The sequence below is a fragment of the Nyctereutes procyonoides genome, unplaced genomic scaffold, assembly GCF_905146905.1.
Source record: "Nyctereutes procyonoides isolate TBG_1078 unplaced genomic scaffold, NYPRO_anot_genome, whole genome shotgun sequence".
Lineage (NCBI taxonomy): Eukaryota > Metazoa > Chordata > Mammalia > Carnivora > Canidae > Nyctereutes > Nyctereutes procyonoides.
In genome coordinates, this window is record NW_026575122.1 from 13,893,610 (window position 1) to 13,918,199 (window position 24,590).

Sequence of the window (24,590 nt, forward strand, 5' to 3'; positions counted from 1 at the left end):
GAGTTTTCTCTGGAGCAATGTTAATTTACCCCAGGGCTCAGAGAATTCTACAAAGTTCCAAAGAAGAATGCATCTTAAGAGGCAAGTAGATGGGGCAGCCCAGGTGGCTCAGCGGTTTAGCACCGCCTTCAGCCCAGGGTGTGATCCTGGAGACCTGGGATCTAGTCCCATGTCAGGGTCCCTGCATTGGAGCCTACTTCTTCCTCTGCTTGTGTCTTTGCCTCTCTCTTTCTCTCTGTGCCTCTCATGAATAAGTAAATAAAATCTTAAAAAAAAAAAGCAAGTAGATGAATAAAAAAAAAAAGGTTGAAATGTGGAAAACAGAATGTAACAGTCTAACACCGCTAACTGGAGTTTCAAAAAGAAATGATAAAAAGAAGGGAGAATAAATATCCAAAGAGAGAACAGCTGTGAATTTTCTAGAATTATGGAAGCTCATTCAGGAAGTTTTGTGAATCTCAAACAGGATAAATAAAAATGAATTCGCGTCTAGATACATGATAGTGTAGAACACATAGAACAGTCAGGATAAAGAAAGTATTTAAAAAACAACTACAGAGGAAAGACAGTTTCCTTATAAAGGAGCTACAGTTTGGCATTTGGCTGAATTTTAATAGCAATAGTGGAGGCTAAAAGATAGTGGAATAATATCTTCAATTTGCTGAAAGAAAACTGTCAGTCATATATCCATACCCAGTGAAGCAGTCATTCAAGAAAGAGGGCAAAGCAGAAACCGTTTCAGGAAAAAAAAATTGTGATAGTAATATGTTATTCCCAGGATGATCTATGAGATCATCCTTTTGAGATAGCTCCTTAAAAACTTAGCTTAAAACTTTTAAGTTAACTTAAAGCAAAAATCTGGAAAGAAGACAGCCATCTAGTTTTGTGTCTTTCTGAATTTATGTATAAGCAGATAAACAAGGTACCAAAACAAAGAACTTGTGGGCCATATTTATCCCTGATAGTGTATATTCCCTGAACCCTAAAATACCACTAGGTAAAGGGCAAAACACCAATAGCTGCAAGACTTGACTATATCATGTATTAGTAGGAAAAAAGCGAAAGGGAAATAATGGGGATCAGACTTGGCAACAAGAGAATCCCTCAAATAGTTAACTGGAAAAGCCAGCTGGCCAACTAGCAGATGAAACTGGTAGGTCTTTTGCCTACTCCAACAATGAATGAGTGCAGTGGGCCCTCAGTAAGGACTATGAGGGCATGGGTAGTTTAACCCCTGCGAACTCTCAAAACTGACCTACCAGGGGTGTCTTTCAAAATAGGGCCTTGTCACCCTAAAGGAGAAAATGCAGGAATGGAATCAAAATTGCAAGGAATTGGGAACAAAGGAAAGAGAAGTGCCAAGTGAAAGTTGGGAAGAATAGGGCCAAGACAGCTCAGAAAGCAAGCTGCATGTTTGTTTGTTTGTTTGTTTTTAACACGGTATATAACAGAAGAGGGAGCTCTGTAAAATTAGACCGATTACATTAATAGATCAACAGTATCCAGAGGAAGGAAAACCAGGTACCTAAGTATGTGGAGACCACATGTGGAAGACTGTTTAGTTTTGAGTATTACACTTTGAGAGGAGTAATCATTTGGAGCTCTTAGGATGGTAGAGAGTCCAAGTCATGCCATTTCAGTAACGATTTAACGAAATTGGGGTGGTTATGCTTGAAAAATAAGGTAGGTAGCATTGGGATTAGATTTCATTTATGTAACAACCATAAAGTCCATACTGGGTAGAAATTCAAGGAGGGAGATTTCAAATTTAGTAAAGGAGGAAGTAAATATAAAATTCATCAAAAAGTGCAACATGTGTCCAGGTTGTGGAGGTTGCTGATCTCTAGAGGTATTTGAGCAGAGGTTTGGTCCTCTGTCATCTGTACTACTACTATTTATTGAACAGCTGCTGTATGTGAGGTGCTAATATAAGCACTTGACCAGTATTCATGAATATTTATAGTACCCTTTAAGGCACATTTTTCATATGCCATGCTTATGACCAATTAAAGAGAATCTGGGAGTCTAAAGACCTCACTTCCAATTGAGCTCCTCCCTTCCTTAGCTGTTTTGATTTTGGCAGGGTACTTAAATTTCTGGAGTCAGATTCTGAAGCTCTAAAATAAGGTGATGAGAAAAGAATACCTCTAAAGCTTTCTGGTTGAATCTGTTTGTCTTTGCGTGGCTAATAACTTTTCTGACCACCTAGAGCAGCAGTTTTCAGATTTTGGTCTTAGAACCCCTTTACATTCTTGAAAATTACCGAGGACCCCAAATAGTTTTTGTTATGAGAATTCTATTTATTGATATTTATTGTATTAAAAATTAAAATTGAGAGGTGCTTGGGTGGCTTGAGGTTAAGTATCTGACTTCAGCTCAGGTCATGATCTCAGGGTCCTGGAATTGAGCCCCATGTAGGGCTCCCTGCTTAATGGGGTGTTTGCTTCTCCCTCTGCCCCCCCACCCTTGTGCTCTCGCTCTTTCTCTCTCAAATAAATAAAATCTTAAAAAACACCCAGCACTTAAAAAAAAATTAAAACCAAGAAATTTTAAAAGCACAAACTTAGTTGTATCAGCCATTAGAGTAATGGCATCATCACAAGTTAAGCAGTCAGAGATTATATATATTCGGAAGAGAATAAGTGCAAAAACCAATAACTTCTTTTATTTTTTATTTTATTTTTAAAAAAGATTTATTTATTTATTTATGATAGACCTAGAGAGAGAGAGGCAGAGACACAGGAGGAGGGAGAAGCCGGCTCTATGCTGGGAGCCTGACGTGGGACTTGATCCCGGGACTCCAGGATCGCGCCCTGGGCCAAAGGCAGGCACCAAACCGCTGAGCCACCCAGGGATCCCCAACTTCTTCTTCTTCTTCTTCTTTTTTTTTTTTAAACAATAACTTCTGGGAATTATGAAAGTAGATATGACCTCAAAGATCTGGAAAGTCTCAGCATGTCAGGGGCCTGCCCACCACACTTTAAATACCACTGACCCTATTCCTGTTCTTTGAGAGATTAGAGAATGGTTTTCCTGCTATTGAAAAAGAGTTGGAAATGCATCTTTCCCTATGTAACCAACCTTTGGTATATTTTAGTTTGGAAGATAGTTTAACCTTGTGAGTACTCTATCTCAAATTGAGTAAAGATTTGAATCTGAGTATATTTCATGATTGCTGAGCTGATCTCCTTTCTTCTGTTATACTTAATTCATGATGAAGTTAGCCTATTTAAGCCTTCTTAAAATTGAAACAGAAAGTTGTTTAATAGCTAATAAAAATAATATGTACTCACTTAAAGCTGTCAGACACATTTTTATTTATTTTTTTAGACACATCTTTAAACATTTTGCGTATGTTCTCTCTCTAATCCTTACATAATCCTGTAAAATAGAGGTACCATTTAAATAGAGGTACCATCTTTTGCAGATGAGGTAACAGATTTAAAGACATTAAGTCTTTAGAATTTGTATAGTCTAACTACTGAACCTGGGCTGTTAACCCACTGGATTTTTTTTCAAATTTATGCAGCTGTTTCACTGTCAACTTGGCTTTGACATTGTGCTGAAAGGATACCCTTCTTAATGTTCTTCATTGGTATTGATATTATTCCTTATTCTTACCTCAAATGAAAAACTCTTCTGGAACCAGGAAAGGTTTATCTTTAATCACAGGACTGTGTGATTTCCACTGCCCTGGAGTGTGATTCAGAAAGATAGAGGTTCTGAGAAACTGTGTATCAGATGGACAGTGCTTAAGAGGCAGCGTAGCATGCTTTCTGAACCTCATTTCTTCATCTTTAAAATAGAATCTACATCATAAGTTTGTTTTTTTTAATTTTTTTATTTTTAATTTTTTTTTTCATAAGTTTGTTTTGACAATGAAATCAGATTTCATCTGTAAAACATTTAGCAAGGCCTGGCATAAAGTAATATTCAGTAATAGGTAATACTTATTTTGCAGTTGTGTTGAGAATTTTTTTTTTAAAGGTTTTATTTATTTAATCGAGAGAGAGAGAAAGAGAGAGACAGAGGCAGAGACACAGGTAGAGGGAGAAGCAGGCTCCAAGGAGGAAGCCTGATGTGGGACTAGATCCCGGGCCTCCAAGATCATGCCTTGAGCTGTAGGCGGTGCTAAACCGCTCAGCCCCCCGTGCTGCCCTGTGTTGAGAATTTGATGAAGAAATGAGATTACAAAGTTGGATAACTATGAATTCTAGTCTATAGAATTTGATTTCATTGTTTTACCTAAAATCTTATCAATTTAAACTGTCAGAATACTTGTAATCATATGTAACTCTAGAGCTATATTTACAGATTCAAATATAGCTTTAAGAGCACTTTGTAACTAGTGGGCAAAAGCAATTAGAGTGTGTGCATGACTTTTTGGGTGAAACGGAGATAAAGGGTGTCCCCTTTTTCCTGAAAGGGGCCTAGGGAAAATCTCATTTGATTTCTTTTACTTTGCTAGGGGCAGCCTAAAAGTCTTTTTTTTTTATTTTTTGGATTGGGTCTAGACCCACTGTCCAAGGCCCTGATTGGAAGAAAGATGGTGTTTAGGGGTCTGACAAAGAAGAGTGGTCTTTATCTTAAGAAGGTGCTTTTATATCAAAGAGATCCTTGTGATGGTGTCCTATTATTGTCACTTGTGCCTTTTGTTTCTCTTGCTGCTGTAAGATCCTTGATTATGCCTTGTTGGAAGACAGGCTGGTCTAGTGGAATGAATATGAACCTTGGTTCGGGCATTGGTTCATTGTTTTAACATGTTGGTAAATCTTGCTAACTATAGATTGTAGGGCAAGTGACCTGAATCTGAGTCTGTTTCCTATTTGGTAAAATGAGAATAATGATCTCAAGGTTCTCGATTAGATGAATAAGCTGTTAGTTCCTAGTGGGCTCTCTGTAAATGTTTGCTGATTATGGGAATGCAGTGGAAGCATCTTTACTAATCTGAATATAAAACAGGCTTCTTAACGTACAGGATTTCTTCTTAACTATTTTTGTTTCTTTATCTGGAATAGGTGAATTGCTGCAGTAGAAAAAAGGCATATTTTTATGAGTTCCAGTAATTATTCTTTGAGTTAGTGATCTAAATTTGTCTGGGTGGGAAGAATAACTTCAGAGTGAAGGAATCCTATTAGAAACTTGAAGTTCTAAGAAATATTCTTCCTAACAGATCTGAAAGTCACTAGTTTTGGAGAGCAGTGACCACTGTTACTGTCTTCCCAGTTATTTGAATGGCTAAGTTTAGTGGTAAAATCCTTAGGCAGTCCTCATTGTGATAAGGAATTTGAGTTGTGACCATCCCACAATGCTTCCTCTTAGTTTTAGATTGAGTGTACAACACAGCATTGTACTAAGATTGAGGGTGTTTGGAAGTTTGAGAGTGTTTTACAACCACTGCCTTGTTAGGTTTGTCCAGAAATACTGTTCTATAACCTGAAAAATTTTAAAAATTTCTTGTCTGAAAATTACAGATCATTATGTAAGGGATCTAGTTTACTAATTTAATCATCATGACAGTATTGCTTTATTTCTACATAAATAGAGAAGATCTTTGTAAGAAAATCATGATACTTCTTATCATTTAGAAAATAAAAGCTCTCAGTCTGAACTAAAAAGGAAGAAAAAAAGGAATGGTTTTAAGTGGATTATAAATATTTCTTGTTAGAATTAATGTTTTAGATTTTTTATTTTCTTGGTGGTGGTGATGGTTTTTGTTTTCTTTGCTTTTTCAGTCACCGTAGTATTGACAGATAAGAACATTGGTGGGCAGTGGTGAAGCTGGCTGGAATGAAGTTTATTTTATTTGGTATATTATTTGGTTTTATTTGGTTTATAATTATACAGTTTTAGAAAATTTTCTCATTTGTATGTCTTACAAAGGTCCAACTAGGGTAGATTTTATTTTTCATAATTTTTCAAAAACAGCATATTTTAGCACTGCACTCTTTTTTTTTTATTATTCAGCGCTTATGACTTTGGTCAGCATTGTATCACCAGTACCAAGCTCATGTTAGAGTTAAAATATTTCTTTTTAAAAAATATTTTATTTATTCATGAGAGACACACACAGAGAGAGAGAGAGAGAGAGAGGCAGACATAGGCAGAGGGAGAAGCAGGCTCCATGTAGGGAGCCCGACATAGGACTCCATCCCAGGTTTCCAGGATCAGGCCCTGGGCTGAAGGTGGCGCTAAACCGCTGAGCCACTCGAGCTGCCGGAGAGTTAAAATATTTCTGTTTTTCAATTCAAATACACATTTCTGAAACCACACTGTGTGCAGTGTGGTCAGGCAGTGTTTTCCCCCAATATGCCTGCTCAACCTTCCAGCCAAGAATTTGAAGAGGAAGATGGAATGATTGTTTCTTAGAGTCTTCTATGAATAGTGATTTTCTGATATATTCATGTAAATTGAGGTCATTGCTTTTTCTCAGTGAGCAAGAAAAGAAATGCAGGCAGCAGGTACCTGAGTTCTAACATACTGACTGAAACCCTCTAAAAACTCAGGCAAGGGGGCATCAAGCAGTAGCAAATGAGAATAGAATTCCTAAATTTAAAAAACAGATAACGAGAAGACATTTTTTTCCCTTTGTGGTCCACATTAACTACCGTGCTAAAACTATGCTAAGATGGGAACTCTATTAAAGAAACAGACTCATTAGTTTTCTATAGACAATATGTTTTCTGTATATAGTGGTGTTTTTCTGAACTTCAAAACTTTATTGTAAAATGATAGAATAGAGGCCAGAGCTACAAGGAGTTGGGTCAGTGCTTGCTGATAGTGGTGGTGTTGTTTTCCTTAAAGATGCTGAGTTATTTCTGAAATTTAGCAGATTATGGTTTTCTTTAGTCCTGTGGTCATTGGCTCTTTAGGGTAGTGGCTTCAAGATTGGTTTTCCTTCTGATACAATTGCTGTTTTAGCTCTTTCTCATTCTTCATTCATTCAAAGTTTTCTCTACCTGCTATAGAATGTTTCACAGTGAATGATGTGCTGACTCCCCAGTGCGAGGAGTTGTGGACTCTGTGAAAACCGCCACCTTGCCTCTTGAAGTGGAAAAATCAGTATTCTGGGCTTTTATCCTGGCTCTATAATGTGACTGTATCTGCTTTTAGTGTAGAGAAGATCCAGTGAATGGGCCCAGAGCAAAGAAGTCCAAAGCCTCTTTCAGCATTTAACAGGCTCACAATGGGAGAGTCAAAGAAGGCAGAGAAATTTTTCCCTTGTCCTCAATTAATACATATATTTTTAATCAAAGTGCTTTTTATGTAAAGTGCAATACATAGATGAGTTTTGACAATACATATGCCTATGTAACCAATGCCTCAGTCAGGATGTAGAATAATTTGTCACTCCCTGAATTACTCTCCATTCCATTCAATCCACAGGTAGGCAACAACTGTTCTGATTACTATTCTGATTACTATTACTGTAGATTAGTTTCTTGTATTCTTAAACATCATATAAATGGTATCTTAAATTTTTTTTTTCTGGCTGCTTTCACTCAGCACACTGTTTTTGATACTCATTTTGTTTCATGTATCAAAAGTGCACTCTCATTTCTGTGTACCATTCCATTATATGAATATGTCTCTATCCATTCTTCTGTTGATGAACACTTGAGTTGGGTTCAGTTTTGGCTATTCTGCGTAAAACTGTTACAAGCATTCTTGTACCAGACTACTTTGGACTTTTCTGTTGGGTAAGTACGGGAGCATACGTGCTAGCTCACAGGGTGCCTGTTTTTATAAGAAACTGCCAAATGGTTTTCTACAGTGGTGGTAACATTTTACAATCCCACTAGCCATGTATGAGTTTTAGTCATTTCCTATTTTTATCAACGTTTCCTGGTAGTTGGTCCCTTTTAATTTAGCAATTTTTGTGGATGGAAAGTTGTATTGTGGTTTTAATTTGCATTTCCTTGATGGCTAATTTCACCGAGTACCTTTTCATATGTTTATTCTTTTATATCTTTTCTAGTCAGCTGTTTGTGTTTCACCCATTTTTCCATTCAGTATTGAATGGTGAATGACTAGTTAGTACTTGAATGACTTCTCTGATTGTTGACTTTTGTCACACAGATTTCAGCATTTATATGCAAACTGACACTCCTCCTGCTGCAAGCTATGATGTTAGCACCTCTCTACCTAAAAGAGGTGGGATCTATTTGTTCAGTGACAGGGTGTGTTTTCCAGAAGTAGACTTCAGTCTTGAACTATTACAAATAGAAATATCTGGTAACAATGTAAGATGAACACTTACATTTCATACTTAAAAACTGTATTCCTTCTGCTTTTTATTTTACAATGTGTAAGAAAAGTTACTGAATCTGTTCTAGGAAATGGAAAAATTATCCTATGAATTTTGTATGTATTTGTTGGTTAACAGTTTAAGAAATTATATGAAGTAATAGATTATATGGACTGTAATACAGTTATATGTTCAGTTGAGTATCACCTCCTAAATGTGAAGAAAGCCTATATATATTGTCTGTGTATAATTGTTGGTATATCTCTGCGTTTTAAAGCATAGCATTATAATATATACTTGATATGTGTTTTCGGAACATCCAAAGAGAAAAAACGCAAAAGTAGTTCCTATCTTCTTCATGGAATTGGAAGGTGAGACAATTGAAATAGCAAACATGTTCACTTTTCTAGCCTTCTACTTTTTATAATATACATTTACAAAGAAACTCACATGTCAGCCCTCTAATGCTCAAGCTTACCCCTTACTATGAACCTGATAGTTACGGCATTTCTTTTCTTTTTTTTTTAAATTAATTAATTTATTTATGATAGACATGGGGGGGGGTTGGCAGAGACACAGGAGGAGGGAGAAGCAGGCTCCATGCTGGAGCCCAACGTGGGACTTGATCCTGGGACTCCAGGATCGCTCCCTGGGCCAAAGTCAGGCGCTAAACCGCTGAGCCACCCAGGGATCCCCACGGCATTTCTTTTATTAGAAGTCCACGGTCCCAACATTTTCCCTAAATGTTTTACCACTATCTTTTTTTTTTTAAACAAGTAGAAGAGGGGAGGTCCTTATATTTAAGACCTGTGCTTGCCAATTTCAGCAAGTTCTGTGACAGAGAATAGAAGAATGAAGGAAGGTGACTTACATTGCCAGATAGGGTTAGTAAAGGGTGGGCAAAGAAATGTGTCAGAGAGAAGGAAGACATCTTTTACAAAGATATAGACACATAAGAACATATAGTGTATTAATACAAGTAGATCAATATTGTTGGGTAATATCCAGTTTAAGACAAACAAGTTTGCATTAGGATGGTTAGAGGTGGGACCAGATTAGGAACATCTTGTGTACTGTGCATAGGAGTTCAGATTTTATTCTATAGAATAGTACTTTAAAAAGTTTTGCAGAATCACTTGGTTGCCCATTCTTTCTGTGTACACTATTCTCTCCCTTTCTCCAGTTGTCTCTCACAAGCTCTTTCTTTACTTAATATCTTGCCTTCATTTGAGCAAGGGCTTCAGCATGTAAAATGTTTGGAAACTGCCACTTAGGTGTTGACATTTCATGTTCTGGCAGCAGTATAGAGGGTAGGTGAGAGGCATGGCACACAGAAGATGTGAAGATCACTAGGGATGTGATTCAAATAGTTTGGAGGAAGAGGCACATAGTATCTGCTTATTAAACAGCACTAGAGAAGGGGAATGGATTGTAGATCTATTGAAGAGTTACACTTGGGCCTTAGTGATGATGTGAGTGGGAGACAAAATTATCAGGACAAAGCAAAGGTAATTTGTAGCAGAAGTGGGAACCAGAATGTTGTCCAGATTTTTCCCTCTTTACCACCTTTTTTTAAACTTTCAAAAAAGTCCCAAGTACACTATTAAGAACTTACTTAGCCCCAGAACCATTTGATAACTTGTCAACAGGATGCACCATCACCCCTAAACTCTTGAGCATGCATTTCTTTTTCTTTTTTCCTTTTTTTTCTTTTCCTTTTTTTTTTTTTTTAACCTTTCAGTTTATTGTGGTACTTTTTAGAAAAGACAACATGTTGACAAAGCCATAACCAAAAGCTTTAACCATTGGAGCAAAAAACTAATTCTGCCAACTGGTTAATTGGGTAAGACATGGAAGCCCACAATTTTTGATAAGCTGACTTGAAAATGCCATTTAAATAAGGTATGACTGGAGTAAATACAAACACCCATATTTTGATGGGGAAATAAAATACACAAACCAGGGGAAGTACATTTATTATGAAATATTAAAATGACTTGCAAAAGATCTCACCAGGTATTTTACAAAATAAAAGAAAAATTAATTGAACAGCAATTTTCCTGGTTGATGTGCTTCCTCAGGCTACTTACTGATTTACTGTTTTCCCCATTGAATCTCCAGTCCTACCTGCTAGATGGCCTGCAAGCTTCCTATCAATGCACTGACCTATGTTACTACAATCTGGGGAAAAGACTCATGCCAGCAGAATGCCTATTAAATAGTAGGTTCAACATGCAACTTGAGGAGGGAAATAATAACATTAGGCACTTTTTTACTGAGCACTTGCAGTGTCCCAGAACATTGGGAGTGTTTTCCATATACAGGTGATTTTAGAATGATACAGGTTTGAAATGCATGGGTCCACTTATAGGTGGGTTTTCATTGATAAATACAGGACAGTACTGTAAATGTGTTTTCTCTTCATTTTGATTTTCTTTTTAAAAATTTTTTATTTAAATTCAATTAATAACATATATTATTAGTTTCAGAGGTTAGAGGTCAGTGATTCATCAGTCTTATGTAATACCCAGTTCTCATTGCATCACATGCCCTCCTTAATGCCCATCCCCCAGTTACTCCGTCCTCCTACCCTCCTCCCCTCCAGCAACCCTCAGTTTGATTTTTACGATTAAGAGTCTTTTTTTTTTAATTTTTTTTCGATTAAGTCTTTAAGGTTTGTCTCACTATCTGATTTCGTCTTGTTTTATTTTTTTCTCTTTCCCCATGATCCTCTGTTTTGTTTTTTAAATTTAACATGAGTGAGATAATATAATTGTCTTTCTCTGATTGACTCATTTTACTTACTAGTTCCATCCACTTTGTTGCAAATGGCAAGATTTCATTTTTAATGACTACGTAGTATTCCATTGTGTGTGTGTGTGCGTGCGTGCGCATTCACACATACATAACATACACACTACATTTTCCTTACCCATACATCTGTCAGTGGACATCTGGGTTCTTTCCATAGTTTGGCTATTGTGGACATTGCTGCTATAAATATTGGGGTTCAGGTGCCTGTTCAGATCACTACATTTGTATCTTTGGGGTGAATACCTAGTAGTGCAATTGCTGGGTCATAGAGTAACTCTATTTTCAACTCTTTGAGGAACCTCCACACTGTTTTTCAGAGTGGCTGTAGCATATTGCATTTCCACCAAGACTGCATGGGGGTGTTCCCCTTTCTCCACATCCTCACTGCATCTGTTGTTTCCTGATTTGTTAATTGTAGTTATTCTGACTGGTGTGAGTTGGTATGTCATTGTGGTTTTGATTTGTATTTCCTTGATACCGAGTGATGTTGAACAGTTTTTCATGTGTTGGCCATTTATATGTCTTCTTTGGAGAAATGTCTGTTTATTTCTTCTCATTTCTTGACTGGATTATTTCTTCTTTGGGTGTTGGGTTTGATAAAGTTCTTTATAGATGTTGGATACTACTAGCCCATTATCTGATATGTCATTTACAAATATCTTCTCCCATTCTGTAGGTTGTCTTTTGGTTTTGTTGACTGTTTCCTTTGCTGTGCAAAAGCTTTTCATCTTCATGAAGTCTCAATAGTTCATTTTTGCCTTTGTTTTTCTTGCCTTTAGAGGTGTGTCTAGTAAAAAGTTGCTGTGGCCAAGGTCCCAAAAGTTGCTGCCTGTATTCTCCTCTAGGATTTTGATGGATTCCTATTTCACATTTAGGTCTTTCATCCATTTTTTTTTTTTCTGAAACAGCTTTTTATTAAACAGCAAAGCAAAATTGCAACACAATTTTAAATGTTTGTAAATTAGGTCACAAAAGGGATGCAAAATATTTGCAGTATAACTATTATATTCCTACAGCTAAAGTCATTCATTGAATCTTACACCAATACAAACATATTATTCCATGATTAAAAGTAGCCCAAATCTAACAACCAAAACTATATTAGTGGACGTCTTTTCCTAGTTAATATTTTAACATTACTTCCGATACTAATTTCTTACCAAATGGAATCTACAAACTAAATTCTTACAAACTGCCAAAGGGTGACTAAAACTCTGCAAACCAAGCAGTTAGGTTTACAGAAAATTCTGGGATAAGTAGTGAGATTAAAATACTGAGAAAATATCAATTAGTATACATGTAAAACTCCCTTTTATTATTCATGATTCTGATACCAAAACACTCTTCTAAAGGGATTTTGCAAAAGTTGATCTGCTGGGTGCTACAAATAAATGTTAAGACTAAACTCTGTAACTGTTCTCTTCTATATGTGGTTGACATAAGGTTATTTACATTTAATCTACCTTCTTGTGTGTGTGTGTGTGTGTGTGTGTGTGTTGTGTGTGTGTGTGTGTGTATCACCCAAAATACCTGGTCTGTGCCAGAGATCACACAAATCTGGAGTAAAAACATTTGGAGTTGGTTACTACTGTTTGCCAAGTATCTTCCCATCCTATTAATGTTTTTCTCAAAATACTCTATTCCAAACGTATAACCAGAGCTCATTTTTTCAGATACCAAGTGGGGTTATTTTGTGCAAAAGTTAAGTTTTTAACCAAACCTTCCCAATTTGATAATTCAGTTGCAAAGAAAAGTCTTCATACTTATAGCCTCTGTTTTCAACTGATGAAAGAAAAATCAACAATCCTAGCTTATTACTATGACAAACCCTAACTGAGAAAGTATCTTATTTTAGATAAGTTTCAACAATTCAAGCTCAGGTTACTCTCACAGATGATTAACTATTACCTTTACAAATGTGAAACCAATTTTTTCCTTAGAGGAAGGGAAATGAGAAGGAAGAAGCAAATGGAGAAGAGGCACAACATGGTGGGCAGGGTACATAAAGCTGTGCGTTCAGTACATGATTTTGGTCACTTTTCACAACACGGTGGTTCTTGTATCTCTTACTGTGCTTATAATAAAAGATAGTGCTAACTAAACCTATTAATCAAATTTGATAAAACATTTATCTTCAAGTTTCATAAATATATGCATTTCTAATTATAAAGTCTATAATACATTTGCACATTTTTATAGACTAACATATACACAAACTCATGGAAGTCTTCCGTTATGCTCTTAATTTTGCCTATATCTGACATTATCTTCATAAATATTCAATTAAGCCACAAACAAAAGTACTATAACTTTTTAAATCTATCCAAGTTTTAAAGAAAAAAAGATCAGCAGCAATTCCATGAAATAGAAGGGATGTCAATCCCTTACTTTCTTTTGCTTTTTGTGTCAGTTGTTTGAAAAACACTAGAAGCAGACATGAGGTTTTCTATATGTTGTCCAAGAACTAGGTTTTCGGATTTTAGCTTCAGATTTTCTTCCTTAACCACATCTACTCTTGCGGAGAGGTCTTCAAGTGTGTGTTGCAGTTCTAACACTTGGTTAATAAGTCGTGTTTTTTCCTCCAGTTCCACCTGATTTTCAGCATCAACTGCATCCATGTCGGCATTCATCATCTCGGGTAACAAGCTTTTGGGCCTTGGATACAAAATCCTTGATGAATGGTCTGCCTTCGGAGGTGCCGGGAGCGGGAGGGAACCGGGAGGACAGCTCAGGCCCCCACGCCTGGACCAACTGACCTTTTCATCCATTTTGAGTCTAGTTTTGTGTATGGTATGAGGAAATGGTCCAGTTCCATTCTTCTGCATGTGGTTGTCCAATTCTCCTAACACCATTTGTTTTTGTTTTTTTTTTTTTTTTGTAACACTATTTGTTGATGAGACTTTTTTGCATTGGATATTCTTTCCTGTTTTTGCGAAGATTAGTTGACAATAGTTGAGTATGCATTTCTTATAAATGAGGACATTCTCCAGCATAATCACAATAAAACCATGAAAATCAGGATATTGGCATTAATAAATTAGGTTTTCTATTCCTCAGACCCCATTTGAGTTTCACTAGTTGTTCAAATAATACCTAACATAATAAAAAGATTCCATTCAAAATCATGGACTGCATTTGTTATCCTTTACCTAGAACAGTGCCTTGATCTTTTCTTTCATTCCTGTTAAACTTTTGAAGATTATACTGCAGGCATTTTGAACAAGGACCCTTAATTTGGGTTTTTCTAGTGCTTCCTCATTAGTGGATTCAGGTTATGCATCATTGGCAAGAATTTCAAAGAATTATACTGTGTTACTCTCATTACTTCTTATTAGGTAAACATAATATCAATTCATCTCATTACTGATGTTCACTTCAGCCTTTCTCAATCTTTTTACATTGAGGAAACACTTAAAATCATCTTATCTTGGGATTCACATAAAAATTGTATTTCCTGCACACAGTACCTCAGCTTGATCAGTAAGTTGTAGATATAATACTTTATTGGTGATTGTAGTATTCTTTTGAGCAGAGAATGTTCTTTTTCTGTGGATCTGTTTATATTGGCTAATCCATTAGTCCTCTTTTTTTTGTGGGTTCCTTTTTCCACAAACTGTATCTGTCCTAATATAAGTTAGTAGAACAGGTAGAGGAGATTCTAGTTTTTTTTTTTTTTTTCCTTTACTGCTCTGTTTTTTTTTTTTTTTTTTTTTTACCTTATTCAAATAGGTAGGCCTTATCCGATCTTCTGTATGAGATCCATGAGATATGGTATGTGCAAAAGTAGTTTTCTTTTCATATTTGCATCTAAAAATGATATTTTAGCTAACTTTTCTTGGGGGAAAATACAACCCCCTGGTAATTAAGCTTAGCTTACTTTCCTTGGGATAAATCACTTTTATCTTTTCATAAATTTTGCAAACTCATATAAAATGTGATAAATTTCACATAACTACCTTAAACCAAAAATGGGACTTAATTATTCTTAATGTAGGCTCAGCAGATTTAATTTAAATAAGGGTTGTAAGTTGATTTTAATATTATTTACAACATGAAATTTTTTGACAGTGTTGAATAGTAAAGCTTCTAAAACCATAAACTAAAGCAATATGAATAAAAATATTGCCTAGACAATCTTTTACACAAGACTTAGAAAAAATAATTTCTTAGTGATATGATCACATTTGAATGTAGTCTTACCAGTTAGAAAAGTACTTCTTGGGCAGCCCGGGTGGCTCAGCAGTTCAGCGCCGCCTTCAGCCCAGGGCATGATCCTGGAGACCTGGGATCGAGTCCCACATTGGGCTCCCTGCATGGAGCCTGCTTCTCCCTCTGCCTGTGTCTGTACCTCTCTCTCTCTCTCATGAATAAATAAAATCTTAAAAAAAAAAAGTACTTCTTTCATTAGGCTCATGTATACATAAAATGTGGTTTTTTGAAAGCCAAAAATTATTACTTCTTTAATATAAAAATTGTATTTACCTCATGTACTTGTTTTATGTATCACAAATGTCCATTGAGGGTCAAACGCGAGATAAGCAGACACAAATTTCCTTTTCAGCTGAAATGAGACTGTTTCTTAGCTTACTCTTGATGTTCATTAATAAGAAAAACGTTTTTTGAATGTGTGAGAAGTTGAGAACTGCAGCATAACGTTCATTGGTTTCTGATGAATAGCAGGATATTCTTTTCTTCGTAGAAACCCAGTACTTGTCTGGGCAGATCAGTAAAATCATGTTGTATAAGACTGCAGCTCTTTCTTTTTCTCAAGGCAAATTCTCACAATCAGAAGATTCAGAAAAAGAGTTCTGCCCAGTGATCATTTATTTTGAACAGGAAGAAAATCAGTTCACTTTTGTTCTGTAGCTTCTCCAGGTGGTTTCCAATAGGACTTGAGACTTGATGATATCCTTCTTTAGTTAAGCCTAAGCAGCATTGGAAGTGTTTCACAATCTCTTTTTGTAATATGGTGTTTTCCAAAGGTGCATTTTCTGTTTAAATTCAAGAAACTTGTCCCTTAAAGTCAAAGTATTTTCTTCATATCTTACAGAGATTGAAGAGGAAGTGCTACATTGGCTAGTTTCTGCAGCTATTCTTCATCTTCAAAGTATTCAACAAAATCTAGCCTTCTGTTGTCTTAAAAGGACTCGTCTTGAGAACTTTTCTTCTGCTGAGCCACTGGATTTCTTTGTGTAGTAGAAAACATTCTTCAACATTCTGGAGTGAAATAGCCTTTGTTTAATGAAGTTAGCCATTTTTTAGTATCTTCCACACTTTTTAATTTTTTCCCAGGAGTTTTTTTATGCCAGTACATTCTATGTCAATGCAGGTCTCTAGAGAAACAGATAGCAAGACAAGATATGAGGGGCAGGTAGTCCCCCATCAGAATTGGTTGTTGGAGCATGGTGGGAATGACTTCTCCAGTCATTTGCTGGGAGAAGCATAGAGGTATTATGGCCAGGTGTGAGTGTTGCAATGATTCCAAGATGAGGTAGCAGGATCTATTGAAGGGATATCTGAGCAGGGCACCATTGTGGCCACTGGATCCTCCTTAACCCATTTGGACTTTGGTACCATACTGCCCTGTGGACACCTTTCTTGCCCTGTTCACATTTGATACCCTCACCTAAACAGATGTTCTCATTCTGCTCTACCTTTGACCTGCTGGGCTTTTCCAATCTTGGATCACTCTTCATCCTTTTATTCAGCCTTTGACACCAGTACTGGTCCACTTTCTTTTCTCTGCCGTTCTCCACATACAAGTGGGCTCTCCTCACTCAGCTTAAATTGATCCCCCTGTGCTGGACTGCCACCCTGCCCCCTACATATGTACCTTATTTGCTTGGCTCCACCAAATGGCTTTAGGACTGAATTGGTTTGTTGTTGTTGTTGTTGTTTTAAAGATTTTATTTATTTATGCATGAGACACACACGCACACACACAGAGAGAGTGAGAGAGAGAGAGAGGCAGAGACACAGAGGGAGAAGCAGGCTCTGTGTGGGGAAACCGATGTGGGACTCCATCCCTGTACTCTAGAATCACACCCTGAGCCAAAGGCAGACCCTCAACTGCTGAGGCACCCAGGTGTCCCTAGGACTGAATTGTTGAGGGAAGGGATAGTAGGAGGAAGAGGAAGAGCCACCAGGTTTCTTAACTGTGCAATTGGCTAGAATATGATTCCATTCACTGAGAATAAAGAAAATAGTAGGAGAATCTAAGAATGTGTGTGTGTGTGTGTGTGTGTAAACGAGTTTGGATTTTAGGATAATGGATTTTGGGTGATTGTGAGACAATTTGATAAAATTAGTAGGCTGAATAGAGGAGTTTGGAGATAATAGAATTGGTTGTCATTAGTTTCTATGATAGTTAAACCCTAGGTTTCAAAGAAGCTGCAGAGGAGGAAGGAACTACAACAGAGAACAACAGTGCTGCTTGAGGAATGATAACAAGAAAAAGATGCTAACAAGGGAAACTGAGGGACAAGAGAGTTGTAAAGAAGAGGGAGTGCTTGTTAAATAATGTAAAAAGCTACAGAAATGGTAAAAGATCCAGTGGAAATTAGCAACCAGTTTTTTTTTAAAAGATTATTTATTTATTTGAGAGAGAGGGAATGAGTTAGAGAGAAAGAAAAATCACCGCTTGCAGAAGGTGATTCTAAGCTTTGAGTTATCCTTCAGTACAATTTGATTTTCCTGCCGTCTATGTCTTACAGCTTCTTAAATGACTTTGTAGCTCATATCTAATGGATCATATCCTGCCATGTAATTCTAAAAATTCTAAAAATTTCACAGTCATTTGGAGGCTTTGGCCATTTGCTTAAGTCACCCCTTGTTTTATTAGTGTAACTAGTGTTTCCCAGTTACTTAGATTTCAAGGTAATTTCAAGGTCGGTGTTTGCTATGGAAACAGCTCTAATTCACTCTGAAACAGGCTTTTAGAGCTCAATTTGTTTAATATGTGTACTTGTCCGCATTGATTCCTTTAAGCATCCTAAAATAAGTTCAAATGGTTTTGAATAATCAAAGATCTTTTGAAAAGCAGGGTTCATGAGAAACTAGTTAAAAGATTTCTGAGAAGCTAGCTTGGAAAAAAGCATTGAAGTTAGGTCTGAAGTGCCACTAAATCAACAAGGTATAATGACTAATAAAAGTTACCCAATATTTTTTAGGACTTGAGTAAAGTTCTAGAGTGATTCTCTTCCATCACAGTAACCTTATTTCTGAATTTTTTGAAGAGCAAAATTATCATAATACTTCTTCATCCTGGTATGGCGCTGACTAGAACTCTCTTCTTTTGCATCCTGAGATTCAGAACTGTCACTATAATGAAAGACACTGCAAGAAGAATCCTGTTCTCATTTACAAAGGGAAAAGTGATGCCTTTCTCTTCTCTTTTCTTTCTAGTGGTTACTTTAAGTATAACTTTATTTAATGTGTGAGCTATCTAAACTTCTGATTTTTTTTGAAACATTTAGTGATGAATATCTATTAGAGCTTTCAATTTCTTTGATCACATATCCTTTGTTATATTTCCAGAAGCAGCCAATAAGTAGTGGTGTGGATTCTTTGTTGATACCTCATAATACTGTGTGAATCTTGCATTGCAAGTAGTGCTCTGTCTAGAGGATTTAGATAAACAGTCCACTCTCATTATTTGTAGATTTTGTGTTTGTGAATTTGCTTCCTCATTACAGTTTATTTGTGACCCCAAAAATCAATATTCATGATGCTTTCACAGTCATTTGTGAATGAGCATGCACATTGCCATCTGAGGTCAAACAAAGTGATGCTGTGCCTTCTTGTTTCAGCTCTCATATCCTTTTTATGGTCTATTTAGTGAAATATTTTTCACTAAAAGCTTTCCATTGGTGATTTATTTGGCTATTTTGGCTATTTAAAATGGCTTCTAAGTATAGTGATAAGGTGCTGTCTAGTGTTGTGATGTGCTCTTATGGAGAGCATATAGGTGTTATAACCCTTGTTCAGGGATGGGTTTATATAGTGCTGTTGACTGTGAGTTCTATGTTAATAATAAATTAACAATATATATTAAGTATATGTCTTTAAGTAGAAATAGACACATGAAAAGATTTTGATCGGTTGACCAAAATGTTGTGACCAAAGTTTGCAGGAAGTTAACCCTGTGTTTCCCCTAAGGACAGTTGTTCAGTATTTGTGATAACTTTATGGAACTCAGTTACTACGAATAGTGAGAATGGACTGTATTTAGTTAAGGGTGGTGATTTACAGAGATTTTTTAGGTACCTGAAATATTTCATAATTCCCTCTCTCTAAACCATTGTTTTAGGTTTGTTTATATACATACACACAAAGTTATTTATAATTAAAATCTGATTTTACAGTGGGTTCTGGTCAGATTAAAAGTCGTTAATTAAAACTTGTAAGGAAACATTTCTAAACATTAGCTTCTAGAAAATTAAAATGTGCCTGAAACATATTGCATATTCAGTAAATATTGTTTTATAGTAACAATCTTTGAGCATTGTAGTGATTCTGATTTTGGAAAAGGCAGTATCTGCCTCTCACCCCGCTTACCCACACTCACGCATGCGTTCTCAAATTAATAAATAAAATCTTGAAAAGGAAAATCCAGTATTTTGGGTTAACATTTTATTAACTTTTCCTATATGACAGTTTCAAGTTTTAGCTCCTTTTGTTTAATGTGGGGCTTCATAAACTATTTTAAAAAGATTCCCCCCCTTATAGATTATTTAGTTGATTCTGATTTCCTATTATTTATAGGATAAATGTTTATCATTTTAATTAGGTCATTAGCTTACTTAATAGATCGTTATTAGAACTAATTTCATAAAAATACTGGGTTCTTTAGTTTAAATTGGAGTTTATGAATACCAAGAGAAAATGAAATTTTCATTCACTTTCCATTCCCAAAGTAGGTCAAAGAAATCAATCCAATATATAAACTACTTCGACAAATTTTTATGTAAGTCTGTCAGATATTTTCAGCCTCTTCAAATATTCTCAGATTCTTAGAATCTGACTTTTTGCTTTGTCATTGTATATTTTATATTGGCTGTGTTTTAAATCTGATTCTTCTACTTGGATTTACCATTTTTGACCAAGTCTATCTGTAAGAATCTATATTATTTTGAAAGCTATTTATATGCCATGCTTGTAAATATGAGTCAGTTAACTTTATTGGCTTAAAATAAAGATAATTCTCTGTTCCTCCCAATATAACACTAAAGTTACACAATATACTTTATTGTGTGATTTGAATTTTTATTATTCATAATTAGTAACAGAAATGTTCACTGATGACCAGTACTAGTACTATTTTAGAAATGCCAGTCATAAACTTTCTATTTGTTGGTAGGCTACTTATCAATAGTCTCCTCCTTACTTTACACATATTCCTTATGATTAGTTTTATGACACACAGGGTTAACTTTCTGCAATTAGTTTTATGACCTTTGCTCTTTCAATTTACAATCTTGTAAATTGCTCTTAATGTGTCATTTAACCTGTTTAAATCTCTTAAAATATGCCTGTTAAATTGGTACACAAAGGGCAATTTGCTTGGGGTCTGCATTATTCCAGGCAGTGACCCAGATTTCATGCTGTTCAATCTATAAACATCCAAGTGAAAAAAGAATGTTGTTAATGTTAGGAGAGCTAGACTTTAAAATACGATTACTAAAGTAAAATTTTGATTCTTTGAAGGAAACTTACGAATGGTTGATTTACCTTTACATACATTGGGCTATTATATATGTTTGTTTGCATAGGTCAGTGTTTTTCAACGTTATTTTTAACCTGCTTTTTGTGATGTTTTCATAGTTTGTCTTTTACATATATGAGCCAGTAAGATTTAGATCTTAATTTCTGTAGTTTATTCTATTTTTTTTTGTAGAAAACAACAGACATATTTAATGTGCTTTTATATTGTGCTTTCTACCTCAGAAATTTTGTTATTGTGCTTATCTGAGTTGTAAGGAAGAACTATTTGACTTTTAAAAGTCACATTTAATATATATTATATCATGATTTATCGATTATATTTGATCATCAAAATCTCATGTACCTAAGAAAGTTTCATTTCTCTCACCCTAGAGGACTATTTCAAATTCCTTTCTTCAAATTTCTAACACCTCTTTCTCCCAAGATCACTCTGATGATGCAACATTGCTTCCTATTTTAAAAAGAAAAGGAAAATAATTGAAGGAATGAGTAGGGAATTTCCAAAGACTCCACTTATAAAACTGCATCTATTTCCAACTGTTTCCACCTTGGGAACTATGATAAAAAGAAACAAATGTAAAGTACCTATAATACCACTCTTCTTTCCCATGATTGAAGTATCCATTTTTTAAACTAAAATTAGTCCTTCCAATTTTGAACTCATTCTCATCATTCCCTTTTAATATCTTAAGAATATCACTTCACCATTTCTTCTCTTTCATGATTACATTATCAATTTTTTGTTTTGTAGTGGGTCATTCTTGTCAGCATACAGATATACTGCTAGTCTCCAATCTTAAAGAATAAAAAATTTCTTCTTTTGACTGTTTTCCCTGACTCCCTTTCATTTTTTTTTTTTTGCAGCATACTCCTAACTTGTTTATACCCATCATATCTATTCTCTTTTCCTAGTCTCTTAGATCTACTTTAATCAGATTTCAATGAATAAAACTCTTGTTACTAGTGACTTCCACATTACTAAATCCAGTGGTCAGTTCTTTCTCTTCATACTATTTGATCTATCATCAACAGTTGTCATTTTATATTTTCTCCTCCTGGGTATGCTTTCTTTACTTCAACGCTTCGGGGATACCACTTATTTCCAGTTCTCCTTGTTAGTCATCTTTGTTGGTTACTCTTTCACTCAGAATGTTGGAATGGTCATAGGTCAGTTGTTGGAACTTTTCTTTTTCTATACTTCTAGTTGTAATTAGAATTAAAGAATTTCCCCACACACACTACACCTTTTTTCCTGGAAAGTGGAGATTATAGAAAAGAAAATGAAATACTGCTATTTTAAAACTACTTTTCAGACTTTCAGACCCCATTTCAAAACTTACAATGAGAACTATGGCCCTTTGGGGAATTTACCTCTTGTGGCAAGGGTTTGAAAAGTAGATAAGGCTGTTTTATCTGAAGACTATTGTGATATAATGTCCTTATTCTTAGGACATGATAGAAAGATGGATATTATATTTCTTAGATCTCATAAACCTTAAAGATATTTTTAAAAATTTTATATGAATTTGGGTGGTGTGTTGGCATTATTTTATGTAACCCCAAACATGTCCATATAGATAATCTGCAAAGGATGAAATTTAAGACTGAGCATTATAAAAAAATTCTATCAGATAAAATTTTAGAGTCTATAAAACATGAAAGCAGATGTGTTTGATAGAAAGCATTTGAAAAATATGATTAAAAAGTAAGTTTAAGGCACTTATGATACCGCTGCCTAAATGCAGTTTATATTTTGAAATATTATCTTCTAGTCTTTATGCAGTTTAAAAATCATGCTATGATCATATAATTACTTGTGTTTTGCCCTTAGTATAATATAAACATCCATGTTCTCACATTTTTAAAAAAATGCACATCGGTTTAGGGATTGCACTATAAATATCCTATCTCATGGATTCCTTTATCTTGAACATTTGGGTTTTGGTTATTTTTATTTACATTTATTTTCATTTTTTGCTTTTGTGGATAAAGCTGCAGTGAGCATCCTTTGCATAATTTTTTTTTCTGTTTTAGGATTACTTCCTTAGGATAGATTGCCAGAAGTGGAGTTACTGGGTCAGAGGGTATGAACTTATGAACTTTTTTTCCTTTTTTAAAAAAAATAAAAATAAGATTTTTTTTTTGTTTATTCGTGTTCCTGTTGTTTATATTCGTTGTGAAAAATGAAAACCATAATGATTATACTTGGTACCTGTTAGAAAACCATGTCTTAAGGCAAGGTTCTATGATTAGAGAAGTTTGGGAAATTCCTAAAGTAAAAAAAGCCTTTTTATCTTGGTTTACCTGAGCATTTCCTGAACTTAACTGATCACTGGATAGTTTTTTATGATATACTTCATAACGTTTTCTGGAAGTTTTATAAAAGATAGTTTATGGATTGATAATTGAAAATCATTTTATTGGTTAAATTATGTTTTATTGGTGAAAGCAATTAAATTATGAAGCTTCAATTTAAAATTATTTTTTAAAATATTAAAATAATGCTTACCATGTGATTTTTGTGTATGTCTATAAAGTCTCATAATTTCTACATTTTAAACTTCCTGTTTATTCCTAAAGAGCACCTAATGTCTCAGTAGCATCAAATACTTTTTATAGTCTTTAATAAAATTTGGAATATAGACCTAGAACATAAAAGTGAAAGATAATGTGAATTGTACAAACTTTTTTTCCCCCCTCATTTTTCCCTACAGAATGTGAAATCCTTTGCATCTTCTGATAGTCTAGCCAAGGTCCAAGAAGTAGCAAGCTGGCTTTTGGAAATGAATCAGGAACTGCTCTCTGTGGGCAGCAAACGACGACGAACTGGAGGCTCTCTGAGAGGTAACCCTTCCTCAAGCCAGGCAGATGAGGAACAGATGAATCGTGTGGTAGAGGAGGAACAGCAGCAGCAGCAACAGCAGCAACAGCTCAGACAACAAGAGGAGGAGCACACTGCAAGGAATGGTGAAGTCGTCGGAGCAGAACCTAGACCTGGAGACCAAAATGATTCCCAGCAAGGACATTTGGAAGAAAACAATAATCGATTCATTTCGGTAGATGAGGACTCCTCAGGAAACCAAGAAGAGCAAGAAGAAGATGAAGAACATGCTGGTGAACAAGATGAGGAGGATGAAGAGGAAGAGGAAATGGACCAGGAGAGTGATGATTTTGATCAATCTGATGACAGTAGCAGGGAAGATGACCATACACATAGTAACAGTGTCACAAACTCCACTAGTATCGTGGACCTGCCTATTCACCAACTCTCCTCCCCATTCTATACAAAGACAACAAAAGTGAGTATATTTAGTCTGCTGTTCCCCTGAGACATTTACCTATTCATATTAATTGTGATGAAACTTTCCTCACAGTCTTTGTTATTGCTGCAAAATTAGCTTCAGATGTGTAATAATAAAATGAACTAAGTTTTGTTTTATGGAAGGTATTAGAAATACTGATAATAGGACAGTCTTATTACAAATAGAAGGTAATTAATCCTATTACTATGAAAAATTATTGATAACAAATTTTATCCCTATGACTGAGGTTAGTAGTTTGTGTGCAGTGGAGAGGATTGGAGTGAAACATGTTTTATGTAAATCAAGTAGCAAAGAATCTTTTCTTATTTAAAAAACGCAGGTGGTTGGGGTGGGCTGTTTATTTACAGGTGTTACTCCAAGGCACAAATTATTGTTAAGTTTCTGTCACTACTTCCCTTATTTGCAGTTTTCATTTTCTTTCCCATTCCTAAGAGACAGCTCTGTTGTATGTGCCTCCTTATTCATTTGGCCAGTAGTAGCCC

General features: G+C 35.4%; 2 protein-coding genes across 5 annotated transcripts in view; one reads left to right on the top strand and one right to left on the bottom strand.

The window, feature by feature from the left end:
* FBXW7 (F-box and WD repeat domain containing 7) overlaps positions 1–24,590 on the top strand; it is a 229,959-nt gene that overhangs the window by 112,436 nt on the left and 92,933 nt on the right. For 2 of the 3 annotated variants that reach the window (XM_055336359.1, XM_055336360.1), the window contains exons 2-3: positions 22,820–22,869; positions 23,500–24,084. In XM_055336359.1, coding sequence (XP_055192334.1) covers positions 23,569–24,084 — 516 coding nt within the window. In that variant the 5' untranslated portion in view covers positions 22,820–22,869; positions 23,500–23,568. The remainder of the gene's footprint in view (positions 1–22,819; positions 22,870–23,499; positions 24,085–24,590) is intronic. The other variant, XM_055336361.1, reaches the window with a different exon arrangement.
* Positions 13,411–13,788, bottom strand: LOC129516860 (short coiled-coil protein-like). 2 transcript variants are annotated; one of them, XM_055336366.1, is made up of 2 exons: positions 13,675–13,788; positions 13,411–13,590 (listed from the first exon to the last, which is right to left on the bottom strand). In XM_055336366.1, the coding sequence occupies exons 1-2, from the start codon at positions 13,693–13,695 to the stop codon at positions 13,447–13,449; spliced, it is 165 nt and encodes a 54-aa protein (XP_055192341.1). In that variant the 5' UTR covers positions 13,696–13,788; the 3' UTR covers positions 13,411–13,446. The 2 variants fall into 2 exon arrangements, with proteins under 2 accessions (XP_055192341.1, XP_055192340.1); XM_055336365.1 differs by having other exon boundaries at positions 13,411–13,788.